At 33.2% G+C, this 13897-nt stretch overlaps 1 protein-coding gene across 1 annotated transcript in view; it reads right to left on the reverse strand.

Annotated features, from left to right (window-relative positions):
- The window catches only part of XPR1 (xenotropic and polytropic retrovirus receptor 1), a 228306-nt gene that overhangs the window by 61101 nt on the left and 153308 nt on the right, over positions 1-13897 (reverse strand). Inside the window, exons 7-9 of the mRNA XM_055319354.1 lie at positions 10506-10587; positions 1628-1818; positions 1237-1416 (exon numbers count right to left, since the gene is read on the reverse strand). Coding sequence (XP_055175329.1) covers positions 1237-1416; positions 1628-1818; positions 10506-10587 — 453 coding nt within the window. The remainder of the gene's footprint in view (positions 1-1236; positions 1417-1627; positions 1819-10505; positions 10588-13897) is intronic.

The following is a 13897-nucleotide window of genomic DNA, read 5'->3' on the forward strand; positions in this document are numbered from 1 at the left end:
TAATGGAAATGATTTGCTCTTTTATTTATTAATACTTAATGAAATTGGAGGAAAAGAGGGATATTCTCAATTTGTGATAAAAATCCTACTGGAGGAAATAAGAAATACAAATAAATAATAATCAGCTTTGTGGGAAAAAAAAGATCAAAGAAATCTGGGCCATTTTCTTTTCCTGATTGCTATGAATACTTAACCTGTACTAGAACATAAGTGGCTTTTTACTTGCTGTGTGCTTACTGCTTTTTAATAGGAAAGCCATATTACATGTCTTCAGATAAAAATTTAAGCAATGCTAGATACAGAAAATGTATTGCTAAGAACAAAAACATTCTGCTAAACTTAAGGGCCATACAAAAGGAAAAAAGAAATTAAAACTACAGTTTTCATGGTAGTATACTTCCTAAGGTAGAAAAAAAGTAAGATAATAATAGCAAGAATTCTAAAAGTATGTAAAGAGACTAGTCAATTGAATCACTAATCTTTACTTTATTGTTAGTTATAATTCATAACCCAAGAAATAATTACAGAAGAGCATTCAAGATTAATTTTGAAAATAGAGCTGGTTTAATTTAGGAGTAAGCAGAAGTCCCCTCCCCATGCTATCTTACACTATCACAAAAAAATGCAGCTACTATTTTTCCAAGAAATTCTATATCCTAATGCTGAGACTGGAGGATTTTGAGATCATTAAGAAATAGGTAAAGTAGAAGAAATGGAATTTATTATAAATAAATTTATTATTATCCAAGTCAGCTTCTCAAGTTAAAGCTTTCTGGTAAGATTCTTGCTGATTTTAGAGAACTAATCTTTTGTAAAATCAAAATAGCTGACTATCAATTTACAGGAAAAGAACAGTTTCACCACCTCTAAAAAAAAAAAAAACAGAAAAAGAAATTCATAGAGTTCTACATGTTATCATAGCTGGTTAAATAATTTATAAAAAGTATTTAAATTGTTCATGAATTTAATATTAATTTGCAAAATCATTTCACTATTGGACACTTCATATTCCATTTTAGGAGGAAAAAATGCGTATTTTTCCCAGGGCGACTGTACTGTACAATATAGGGTGTACCAATTACACTATATTCTTTGCCCCTGGCTCTAGAGCACCATTCACATAGACTATAACCATGCCTTTTGGAGTTGTGCAATACAGCAGACTTGGTTTCGTCCTGGAAGAAGTCAATGACCAATACACCACTCTAAAAATGACAGACAAATTTCTGGACTTACCAGCAGTTTAAGCAGCCAAAACCGGGACTTATAATAGAAAGTTTTGGTGGGATTGATAAGAAAGAAAACCATAAATCCATAAAGAACAAGTGGATATACATATGTGGGGATGACACTAATTGGAGCAAAGAAGCATGCCAGAAGGCTCAGGCACCACAATATCCCAAGGAATCCAGCAATCTGATAAAGAATGGTAAAGACAAGAAAAGAGAAAAATTGTTATTTTTTTTAACCATTACTCAGAAATATCTTTAATAAAACTAAGGTTAGATAAATGTTTAGATATTATGTCAATAATCTTCAAGGAGAAGATGGATTTCAGTACCCACTAAACCAGCTATATAGCTTATGTGAACTAAATTCATGGGACTTTATGTCTTGCTTTGATTACCTCAAAAAGATGCTGATGAGACAAATTGCTTCTCGGATTAAGTTCAAAGATGAGCACATGATTCACTCCAGCCTGTCTCCAACCATATGTATTGATGCCCAGTAGAAAAAGGAATTCAATCAGAAGAAAGCCACCCCGATAGATTCTTATCAAGGGCCATATACTTCTATCTGTTTCAAGTTTAAATACAGCTGAAAAAGTATCAATTAATTGGTTAGTTAGAAAATTCAAAATGTCTCCTTTAATTGTCTTTACTCTTTAATCCTCAATGACACAGTCCCTGGCATAAAAAGTTTTTATAAATAAAACCTAAGCCTAGATCATTAAAAGAGCATGACAAACTTGCTCCCAGTTTCTTTCTCTTTTTCATTTCATTTTGCAAATTTTCACTAGTAGTTTTCCTAAAACTTGCCTTTTGGCACATTAGTCCATTGTTCCATTAGTTTCTTAGATTACAAAGAATCACAGTGAAATTGTTTAGAACCAAATGATCAGGTCTGTCAGCTAAGGATTTCTACCATGATATAACTTCCTTGGCTTTGTTCTATCATTAAATTGGTTACAATAATACCTACCTTACAGAGTTGATGTGAAAATTAAAAGACACAGTACACATGAAAGCAAGTGAAAATAAAAGTGAAAACTGTAATGTTAATATTTACAGAATACTTACTATATGCTAAGGATTGTTCTCTATTTTTGCATCTAATAATTCATTTAATCCTCAAAATGGTCCTGTGCCTTAAAAGCTACTATCTCCATTTGATTGGTGAGGAAATTAGAGCACAGAGAGGCTGAATAATTTGCTTAGGATTACTAAGCTAGTAGAGGGCAGAGCCACAATTTTAACTTAGACAGTTTTTTGCTCCAAAGCCCACACTCTTAACCATTACATTCTATTGTCCCTATGCCTATATAAATATTCAGTACCACTATTACTTTATAGCTCTTCAATAACTTTAATGTTTAAACACCTTAGCCTTGGAATTCAAGTTCCTCATCATAATATGATGTCCAACTCACTTTCCCCAAACTTATCTCACAATGCTCCTAAACATTAATTCTTACCTCCTGATGAATTTTATCAGCCTTTTCACAAGTTTGCTTTTCACATTTGCTTATGTTGTCACCTGTATCTAAAATGGCCTTGCTCTACCAATTCAAATTCTACTTAATATGTATGAGCCAAATCCTCACCTGTTCATAAATTTATTGAATCAATGTTTCATTTTGAGCCTACTATGTGCCAAACATTTCAATTTGACTGATGATTTCTCAGTTTTCTAAATAACTATAAAATTATTTATTAGACTCATTTGAAATTTATATACTATCTTATATTTAATTTAAATAACTATTTATTAGTTATCTTTGTATTCTCTATAGTACATAGCCTACCTCATAGTTTATTTATTTTTTAAAAATAAATTTATTTATTTATGATAGATGAAATTTATTATTAATTAATTAATTTATTTATTTATTCATGATAGACAGAGAGAGAGAGGCAGACACACAGGAGGAGGGAGAAGCAGGCTCCATGCCAGGAGCCCGACGTGGGACTTGATCCCAGGACTCCAGGATCGTGCCCTGGGCCACCCAGGGATGCCCCCTACTTAATAATTTAAAAATAACAGGGGAGTAAAAGCCTTTGCTTTGGAGTTAAATACTGTAGACCAGACTTCAAATCTACTTACTTTAGGGCAAATTATTTTATTTTTCCACATCTTCATTTCCTTGTTGGTCAATGAGGATGTCTATTCTCATGAATTTGTTAAGAAGATAAATATGATCAACATATATTACATGACTAAGACAATGATGAATATTCAGAGTGTATCAGTTTCTTTTTCCTTTCACTTGAAGAAACCTCGTTTTTTCCATTAATTTGACAAATATTTATTAGATGCCTAATATATCTAACACCACTCAAAGAGCTGGAGATTCAGTAATAAACAACAGAAAAAATACCTGTCTTCTGGAAACTTTTTTCTGTATAATATCAGATAACAAAAGGTGTTTTTGTTTGTTTTAAAGATTTTATTTATTTATTCAGGAGAGACCGAGAGAGAGAGGCAGAGACATAGGCAGGGGAAAAAGCAGGCTCCCTACAGGTACGAGGGATGCGATCCCAGGACCCCAGGATCACACCCTGAGCCAAAGGCAGATGCTCAACCACTGGGCCACCCAGGTGCCCTACAAAAGGGTTTTTAAGGGGGAAAAAAAAAAAAAGGAGGGAAAGGAAATGAATAATGATGATATTAGGTGCTATTTTAGGTATGGTGGTTAAGAAGATTGTCAGAAGATGACATTTGTAGAGATCCTTTTTTAAAAAAAACAAAATCAAAAACATGTAATTATTTATTTTAGAGAGGGAGGGGGACAGAGTGAGGAGAGACAGTCTTAAGCAGGCTCTGTGTTAAGCGCAGAACCCAACATTGGGGTTGATCCCACGACCCTGAGATCAGGACCTGGGGTGAAACCAAGAGGTGGACATTTAATCAACTGCACCACCCAGATGTCCCGACATTTGCAGAGATCCTAAGTAAAAAGAGAATGAATCCTGTGAATATACAGAAAAATATGGCTCCAAATAGATAAGTACAAAAGGCCCTAAGATAGGTATGAGGCCGATGCTCCAGGAACAGAAAGAAGACCAAGGCCACTATAATTGAAATAAATGAGAAGTAAAGTGCTAAAAAGCCATAGGAAAATCAGACAGGATTTTATAGTATTTTGTCAAGACTTAAACATTTACTCCAATGTATAAAGCCAATGAAAGGTTTTACACATAAGTGGCATGACCAAGTAATAACTTTAAAAGGCTATTGCAGCTGTTAAATGAAGAAGAGACCACAAAGGATCAAGTATGATAGCAAGATTAATTAGCAAATTGTAAATAAGAAACTATGTATGGTCTCACATCCTGATTCCTAAGCAAAAACCATAGATATAAAAATCAGGAAACAAAAATAATACGCCTAAGTCCCAAAGAATACACAATAAAACCACTAGAGCTAATAAATTCAGCCAAATTGCAGAGTACAAAATCAACACATGAAATTCAGTTGTCTCTGTATATACCAGCAATGAACACTCTGAAATGAAATTAAGAAAACAATTTCAATTACAATAGCACCTAAAGGAATAAAACACCTAAGAATTAATTTACTTAAGAAAGTGAAAGACTTATTCATTAAAAACTACAAAATATTGCTGAAAGAAATCCCATGTTCATGGATTTACAAGACTTGATATTAAGATGGCAACAAAGTGTTTTTCAAATTTATTACAATCCCTAGCAAAATTCCAATTACCTTTGTTTTGCAGAAATGAAAAATTGATCCTCAAATTCACATGGAATTACAAGAGGCCCCAGACAGCCAAAACATTATTGAAAAAGAGGAACAAAGTTAGAGGTCTCACCTTTTTGTGGTTTCTACATTTAGTATAAAGCAGTGTGGTATTGGCATTAAAACAGACATACAGATAAATGGAATGGAATTGGGAGTTTAGAAATAAATCTATATAACAATGGCTGGTTGGTTTTCAACAAGAATGCCAAGACCATTCAATGGAAAAAAATATTTTCTTCAACAAATGGTCCTGGGACAACTAGATAGCCACATGCAAAAGAATGAAGTTGAATCTCTATCTCACACCAGGTACAAAAATTAGCTCAAAGAAAGAAAAAAAATAGAGAAATCAGGCTTTATCAAAATTATAAACTTGGAATGGCTGGGTGGCTCCTGGTTGAGCATCTGCCTTCAGTTCAGGGCATGATCTCAGGGTCCTGGGATGGAGTCCCAGATCAGGGTCCCCACAGGGAGCTGGCTTCTCCCTCTGCCTATGTCTCTGCCTCTCATGAATAAATAAAATCATTTAAAAAAATTAAAAACTTTTGTGCATCAAAGGATGTAATGAAGAAAGCAAAAAACAATCTATACTATGAGAGAAAATATTTGCAAATCATTTATCTTGGTAAGGGTCTAGTACCCAGAATATATAAAGAACTCTTGTAACTTAACATTAAGAAGACAACTCAAATAACGAGCAAAGGACTTGGACAGCCATTCCAAAGAAAATACACAAATGGCCAATAAGCACATAAAAAGATGCTCAATATCATGAGTCATTAGGGAAATGCAAATGAAAATATTAACAAGATACCACTTCACACCCACTAGGATGGCTATAATTAAAAAGTAAACAAATAAAATGGAAAACCATGAATGTTGGTAAGGGTGTAAAGAAAATGGAGTCCTCATAAATTGCTGATGAAAATGAAAAATTGTATAGCCTCTATGGAAAACAATTTGGTGGTGCCTTCGAAGATTAAACACAGAATTATCACATAACTGAATGATTCCACTCCTAGGTATATATCCAAAAGATCTGAAACCAGGTACCCAAACAAATCCAAGAATATGCATATTCACAGCAGCACAGTACATATTAATGGGTAGAAACAACCCAGTATAGTACATGTTCGGTTTTGGTAGATACAACCAAACCATTCTCCAAAGTCCTATACTCATTCGCTTTAATCTTCATGACATTTCATTGCACTGAGCTAACATCATTTAGTTTTTTAAACAATCCATCCTCAACTGATGGAAATTTGAGTGGTTTCTAAGATTTTGTTACTATAAACAAAATGGCAGTGAATACACTTGTCTCATGTATATCCTTGCACCCATATACAAGTATGTCTGTAAAATAAATTTCTAGAAATAAAACTGCTTAACCAAAGTAGATTGTATTTAAAATTTTATATCCATTGCCAAATTATCCTCCAAAGAGATCAAAACAATTAAAACTTTTACTATTGGGGTATGAGTACCTATTTCACACGTTTTTATGTACTTTAAATGGCCAAATTCATATCTTTAGCAAACCAAAAAATGAAATATAATATATTGTTATTGTATCAAATTGAGTAAAGGTTACTAGAAATCTATAAGAGAACAAGTTTTTAAAAATCTGAATCAGGTAATTTTTCAACTTCAAGAAACTAAATATCTGAAATATGTGAATTTCAGACAAATTATTAAATATCAGGTCATATCCCCTTGAGAAACTACAGCAATTACACACATTATTTTTTTATATGAATGAGAAAAGAATCGTGCTTGTACATGCATTACTACTGCTGTACTTCTCTCTCATCTCTTAACACTGTTATCTTTTAAGTACCCGCTGGGAGATAAATAAAGATAGACAGCTGGCTTTATATTTACCCTGCCTCCTCTCATACACACACAAAGATCAAACGAAGGAAGAGTTCTGAGGTGAGAGAACATAACGCACCACACTAAATGCATAAACCACACACATTAAAAAAAATCAGACTGTCTCACAAAACAGTTTATGTTTACAAAAGAAAACAAAACCTCAATTTGTCCCTGAATTAAAAAAACTTTTCAATGCACTCATAAAAAGAATGGTTATTTTTTCTTATTATTTAGTGATGATAATTATCATCGCATTCATCTTGAAAATAAAAAACTTCATACACAAAGGTTTTTCTTATAAAGAACAACTACTATCACATACATCATATAATTTATATTGATGTAGTGCTTCATAACAATACTTCTACTTACTAACAATTACTTCTACTTCTGTTTTTTAAAAAGATTTGAGAGACAGGGAGAGAAAGAGCATGGGCTTGAGTGAGGGGAGGGGCAGAGGGAGAGGTAGATGGGAGACAGAATTTCCAGCAGACACAATCTCAGAACCCTGAGATCATGACCTGATCCAAAATCAAGAGTCGAACCCTTAACCGACTGATCCACCCAGATATCCCATGTTTACTTATAATTCTTAGCTGATATCCATGAAGTGGTCTCAAACTGTATCATCTAATATTCTCCTTCACACTAGGTGAATTTATCATTTCTCTCCATAACCCATTCCCTCCTCCTATGCCCCACCCTCTTCCCCTATCAACTAAATCTCTGCTTAACTATCTCCTTGTCTTGGAATGCTTTTCATTCCATCAGTGTCCAGCATAAATGTCATTTCTTCCATTAAGTCTTCCCTGATGCATTTAAAAGTAATCACTGGTCCTTTGGCCTGCTTAGAACATTTAACATTTTCTGTCTTGTAGTATATTACGACTGTTTTAATATACATCTTAATCTCCCTTGCATAATAAACTTCATAAGGAAAGGGATTCTCTTATCTAAAGACTTAAAAGTATCAAGCATAATCATCAGATATATCAAATTTACCTGCTGAATGAGTTTCTAAAACAAAACTATAAATCTGAGGTAGTAAACTCACCTAACAAATAAGGAAATTATTTCAGAGAAGTTAAATGATATCCTTAAAGCCAAAACAATTAAACAGTAGACCTGACACTAAAATCCAGGCAAGACCTTTTGAAGACAAGTTAGTGTTCCTTCCCTAACAGCTAGCTTGAAAATCTAGGGCTGGGTTTTTTATTGCAGTATTTCCCTGTAGTTTATATAAATAGATTGCATTCATTTAAAGAAATAGAACTAGATTAAAATATAATAAATTATACCAATATTAAATCATGAGCTTATAGTGGACCATAATTATTAGATACAACTTTTAGTAACTGGGAGGAAAGAGAATTCTAAAAACACAAATGAAAACACACTATCAGTAGGTAAAGTTCATATGTTCTCTATGAGCCATTACAACTTGGGTCATAATTTATAATTGACAATCCTAATTAAGGAGAATGTTAATGAGGAAAAACAAGTTCAGTAAATTTTTTCTTAAACATCTGCTATATGTGTAGCACTGTGTTAGAAACCTGAAATATAAAAATGAAAAATACACAGTCCCTGCAATCGAGAACGGTAAGTACGACAGTAATAGAAACTTCTTTGTTCAGGCACTATTATGATTACTCAACACTGAAGATAGAATATGATGGATATTTATACAATACCATCTGTTTATAAGTCATGTTTCTTTGCAGATTTACTGGAACAGAATTTAATTCTTTATTAATGGTTCACAGTTATTATAAGCCTAAGTACACACACTCTTGAGGTATACCAGGATTATTTGCTCTTGAAGTCCTTGAATGCAGGAACCTTTGAGATTTGTCTTTTTGCTGTTTGTGCTTTCTGTTTATCATTTAATTTTATCTCTGCCCTTCTCTTCCATCCATTCTAGCTTCCACTAATATTTTTTGAACCCTTTCTATGGCCCAGGTGGTATTCTAATTGCTAGAGATACAATGGTGAATAGGAGACAAGAGTCCAGGGATCAAAGAACTTATATTCCAGTGGGAAAACAGAAGAAATATAAATATGTAATATTATATCGTGTACTTAAAAGTGCTCTGAAGAAAACTAATGTAGGCTGAAGGGATAGAACAGACTTTTTTAGAGAAGGATAATTAGGGAAGGCTTTAGTGAAGAAATGGCACTTGAACAGACACTACATGAATATATTCACATAAATATAGTGAAGGAGTAAGCCGCACAGACATCTTGGGGAAAAGCCTCTTATGCAATTGCATGTAATTGTGTGTAAGCGGGGGGCGAGGACGAGAAAGAGGAAGAGACTCTCAAGCAGACTCCACGCTGAGCCCAGAGACCAAAAAAAACACATTTTAAAGATAAAGCCATAGGGATCCCTGGGTGGCGCAGCGGTTTGGCGCCTGCCTTTGGCCCAGGACATGATCCTGGAGACCCAGGATCGAATCCCACATCGGGTTCCCGGTGCATGGAGCCTGCTTCTCCCTCTGCCTGTGTCTCTGCCTCTCTCTCTCTCTCTCTCTGTGTGTGACTATAATAAATAAAAAAAAAAAAAAATTAAAAAAAAAAAAAAGATAAAGCCATAGAATCTGCTGATGGATTGGAGATGAGGTATGAGAGGTTAAAGAGAGGCTCAAGGTTTTGGCCTGAGAATCTGATAAAAGGTGATGATATATAGAAAAGAAAGTATATTTTGGGGTAAAAAAAATTTGTCCATGTAAGTTAGAAATGCCCACTCTAAATCCAAATAGTCAACCAGATATCATTCAGAGGATAGAGTATACATACTTCAGTCATTAGCATACAGATAATAATTATAGACATAGGCTTGAAAAAGATTGCCTAGGTAGGAAATGAGTGTCAACAGAGAAAGAGATTTGAGGATTTAGCCCAGCAGTATTGCCCAACATTTAGATGTCACAAAGAAGAGCTACCAAAGGAGATTGGCAAGAACTGTCAGCAGAATGTGGTTTCCCAGCAAAACCAAGTGAAGAAAGAGTTTCAAGAAGGAATGATCCACAATGTCAAATGCTGCTGAGGGGTATGTCAAATTCTGTTGGGAGTTTTAGTAAGATAATACCTCCCTTGCTGTTATATCATTTCTTGATGCTGGGAGTGCTTTTACTTTCAGCAATTCCTCCTACCTTTAATTCTTAACTTCTATAGAATAGGAAATTATATAAACATGTTTCTTAAAATTATATTCAAAGTAATTGCAAATACATTCTGGAAAGGATATGAGAGAGTCTCCAATAAGCAAAGTGAACGAGCTTTAGTACATGAATTTTTTAATCTTATTTATTCTCAACTGTGATCAAGGAAGCTGAGGTTCTTAATGTCTGAACTTAGAAAAAGTATGAAGAAATTGTACATAAAAAATAGAAAATGATGGGGAATAAAAGTCATAAACTAGTAATGTTTTAAAGGATAACTATATTGAAAAGGAAAAACAAACCACACAAATGACCAAACACCACTCCATCCCTCCCAATCATTTATAAGAACAAAAAACTTAGCCCTGACAAATTTCTCTTTTAGTAGTAGCTTTGTTTTGCTCTAGTTTTGATAGAGGAAAAGAATATAACAAAGGCATATCACTAAGGATAATTTAATTCCAAATTTAAACAACTTACCGGCAAGCACAAGGGTAATATTCAGTACAATGAATATTCCACAAAATAGGCCAACTCTAAAAGTAGTCCATGCTGGTGCGGGCTGTAGATAGAAAAACAGCACACTGAGTACAGGGCAAAATACTGCATATATTTAGTATATGCAACAATAAATTAAGTAGTATGAGTCCCAAAGCTCTACTATGAAAAGAAAAATAATTTATTAACTGAATTTTTATAAATCAGAACCAAGAAACATCCTTTCATTCTCCTATAATAGAAAATAGATTTCCTAGTTATTCGAATATCTTTAGAGAAATCTGAGTTACTAAATAAAAAAGAATTTAATCTTAAAAATCAAATCATATATACACTGAATTTTTCTTATAGAAGAAATCTAAGTGCAACTTCATTTTTACAATGTTTATATCTTTAAATTTTGTATGTCACTATTACTCATATTTGGTACTTATGAACCATGGAGACAATGGCAAAATTAAAAACACTTATTTTCTATATTATACTATTAACACTGGGGTAATTTAAAGTGAATTTTTAAGGTATAATAGAGATTCTCCAGAGACTCAGAATCTCCAGAGTGTGTAGGTAAAAAAAAAAAACTTTTTTTTCTAATAGTAGTTTTATATTTAGAAAATGATAAAAGAAAATCAACCGTTTTCTAATTATATAAGAAAGTGCCCTGATATTTTAAACATAAAGGGATGAGAAACAGGAGAAAGAAAATATTATGAATTTAAATATTTGCTATGTTATAAAGAGCTTCTCTTTTTAAAGGTGGTATTACTTTCAAGACAGTTTAAATGTTTTCTAAAAATCTCTTTCTTTCTTTCTTTCCTTTCTTTCTTTCTTTCTTTCTTTCTTTCTTTCTTTCTTTCTTCTTTCTCTTATTTATTTACTTGAGAGAGAGAGAGAGAGAGAAATGTGGGGCGGGGGAGGGTGCTGAGGGAGAGGGAGAAGCAGGCTCTCCACTGAGCAGAAATACCAACTTGGGGCTCAATCCCAGGACCCTGAGATCATGACCCGAACTGAAGGTAGACACCCAACCAACTGAGCCACCCAGGTGCCCCTCTAAAAACCTTTAAATGAAAAAAAGCATTGAGACTCTCTCTGACTTACACATTCATCAGTAATAGGTACCTGAATTGTTAGCTTAAGAATGAAAGCATCCAAAAAAAAAAAAAAAAAGAATGAAAGCATCCATCCAGAGGGAAGATGGTTATTTGTATTTTCAAAAAAATTTTTTCTTTTTCTAGCTTAAAAAATTGTGTAATTTATCATTTACAGAAGAATACAAATAACATATCTGGACTGTTAGGAATTGAATAATAAAATGTACCTGCACCTATCACCCATCTTCAGAAACAGAACATTTCTATTACCTTTCAAGTCTCTACCCCTGCCAGATCCATAACCTTCCCTCCTCACCAAGGATAACCATTTCCATGTTTTCTTAGCTTTACTACCTCTTCATGCATTCAGAAATACCTGAATTTTTCAAGATTACCTTTCTTATTTGTAATAGTTTTATAAGACATATACTAAACCGCACATATTTAAAGTGTACAATTTGATGTTTTGATATATGTAAACACTTAGGAAATTATCACCATAATCAAGACAATGAACACGCTGATCCCCCTACCCTGAGAGATTCCTTATGCCCTTCTGTAATGCTTTTATTCTCACCACACCCCATCTCACCCCACAACCCCTGATAATCATGGATCTACTTTCTGTCATTATATAGTAGTCTGCATTTTCCAAAATTTTAGGTAAACAGAATCATATAGTATATTCTCTTCTTTGGTCTGGCTTCTTTCATTCAGTGTAATTATTTTAAGATGCACTCATGGTTCTATATATCAATGTTTAATTCCTTCTTATTGCTGAGTAGTATGCCATTGTATGGATATACCATACTTGTTTATCCATTTCCCTATTGATATGTATTTGAGTTGTTTCCAGTTTTAGGCTATTATGAATAAAGTTGCTTCAAAACACTTGTGAAACTTTGTGTGCATGTGTGTGAAACATTTTTTAAAGGATTTTATTTAGTAATTTAAAGAAAGCTCTACACCCAACATGGGGTTCAAACTCAGAACCCTGATCAAGAACTGAATGCTCTACTGAGCCAGCTAGGTGCCCCTTTTGTATACATCTTTATATGAATATGCTTGCATTTGTCTTGGGGTTAACACCTATGAGTATAATGGCCAGATTATAAGGTAGGTGAAGGTTCAATTTTTAAGAAACTGCCAAATTGTTTTCCAATATGCTTGCATCATTTTACTTTCCACTAGCAGCATATGAAATCTCAGAGCTTTGTTCCTCCAACAATTAGTGTCAATGTTTTTAGTCATTCTAATAGGTGTATGTTACCTCCCTATAGTTTTAATTTGCATTTCCTTACGACTAATGATACTGAACAACTATTCATGTTTACTTGCTACTCATACATCTTTGATTATTCAGATCTCTTGCCCATTTCTAAGCTGGTCTGTTTGTTTTCTTATTTTTGAGTACTGGAGTTCTTTATATATTTTGAATGCAAGTCTTTTATCTACTGTATTTTTTACTAGTCTGTTGCTTTTCTTTTCATTCTCTTAACACTGTCTTCTGAAAGCAGAAGTTTTAATTTTTAATGATGTGCTTTTGGTTTTATTTCTTAGAAATCTTTGCATAAACCAGTCATCAGGACTTGTTCCTATATTTTCTTCAAAAATGTGTAGTTTCAGTTTCCATTTAAGTCTATGGTATACTTAAAATTAATTTTTGTGTATAGTATAAAAGATGTGTGGAAGTTCATTTTTTTTTTCACTTGGAAGCCAATTGCTTCAGCACCATTTGTTGAAAAGATTTTCCTTTTTCCACTTACCTGTCTTTACATCTTTATTGAAAATCAGTTGTCCATGTATTTATTGATCTAATTTTGGATTTTTATTGTTTCATTCATTGATTTACTGATTTTGACATTAATACCACATTGTCTTGATTACTGTAGTTTTAGTAAGTTTGATATGAGGTAGTATCGATCTTTCAACTAAGTTGTTCCAAAATTGTTTTGGTTGTTCTTGGTCCTCTGTATTGCCATATAAATTTTTTAATTTGCTAACCAGTTTTATATATATATATAATAAATATAAAGGACTATTGAGATCTTGAGCTGGAATGTGTTGCATTATTGATCAATTTAGAAAGAAATGATAACTTAGGTTTTCTAATCCATGAACATGATATATCTCTCATGCATTTGTCTTTTTTAATTTCTCTCAGCAAAGTTTTATAGTTTTCAATGTAAAGGTCTTACACTCAATTGTCAGATTTATCCCCACATAATTCAATTACAAATAACATTTAAACATTTTTTATTTCAAATTGTTCTTGATGGTATA

The sequence above is a fragment of the Nyctereutes procyonoides genome, unplaced genomic scaffold (assembly GCF_905146905.1).
Source record: "Nyctereutes procyonoides isolate TBG_1078 unplaced genomic scaffold, NYPRO_anot_genome, whole genome shotgun sequence".
Taxonomy (NCBI): domain Eukaryota; kingdom Metazoa; phylum Chordata; class Mammalia; order Carnivora; family Canidae; genus Nyctereutes; species Nyctereutes procyonoides.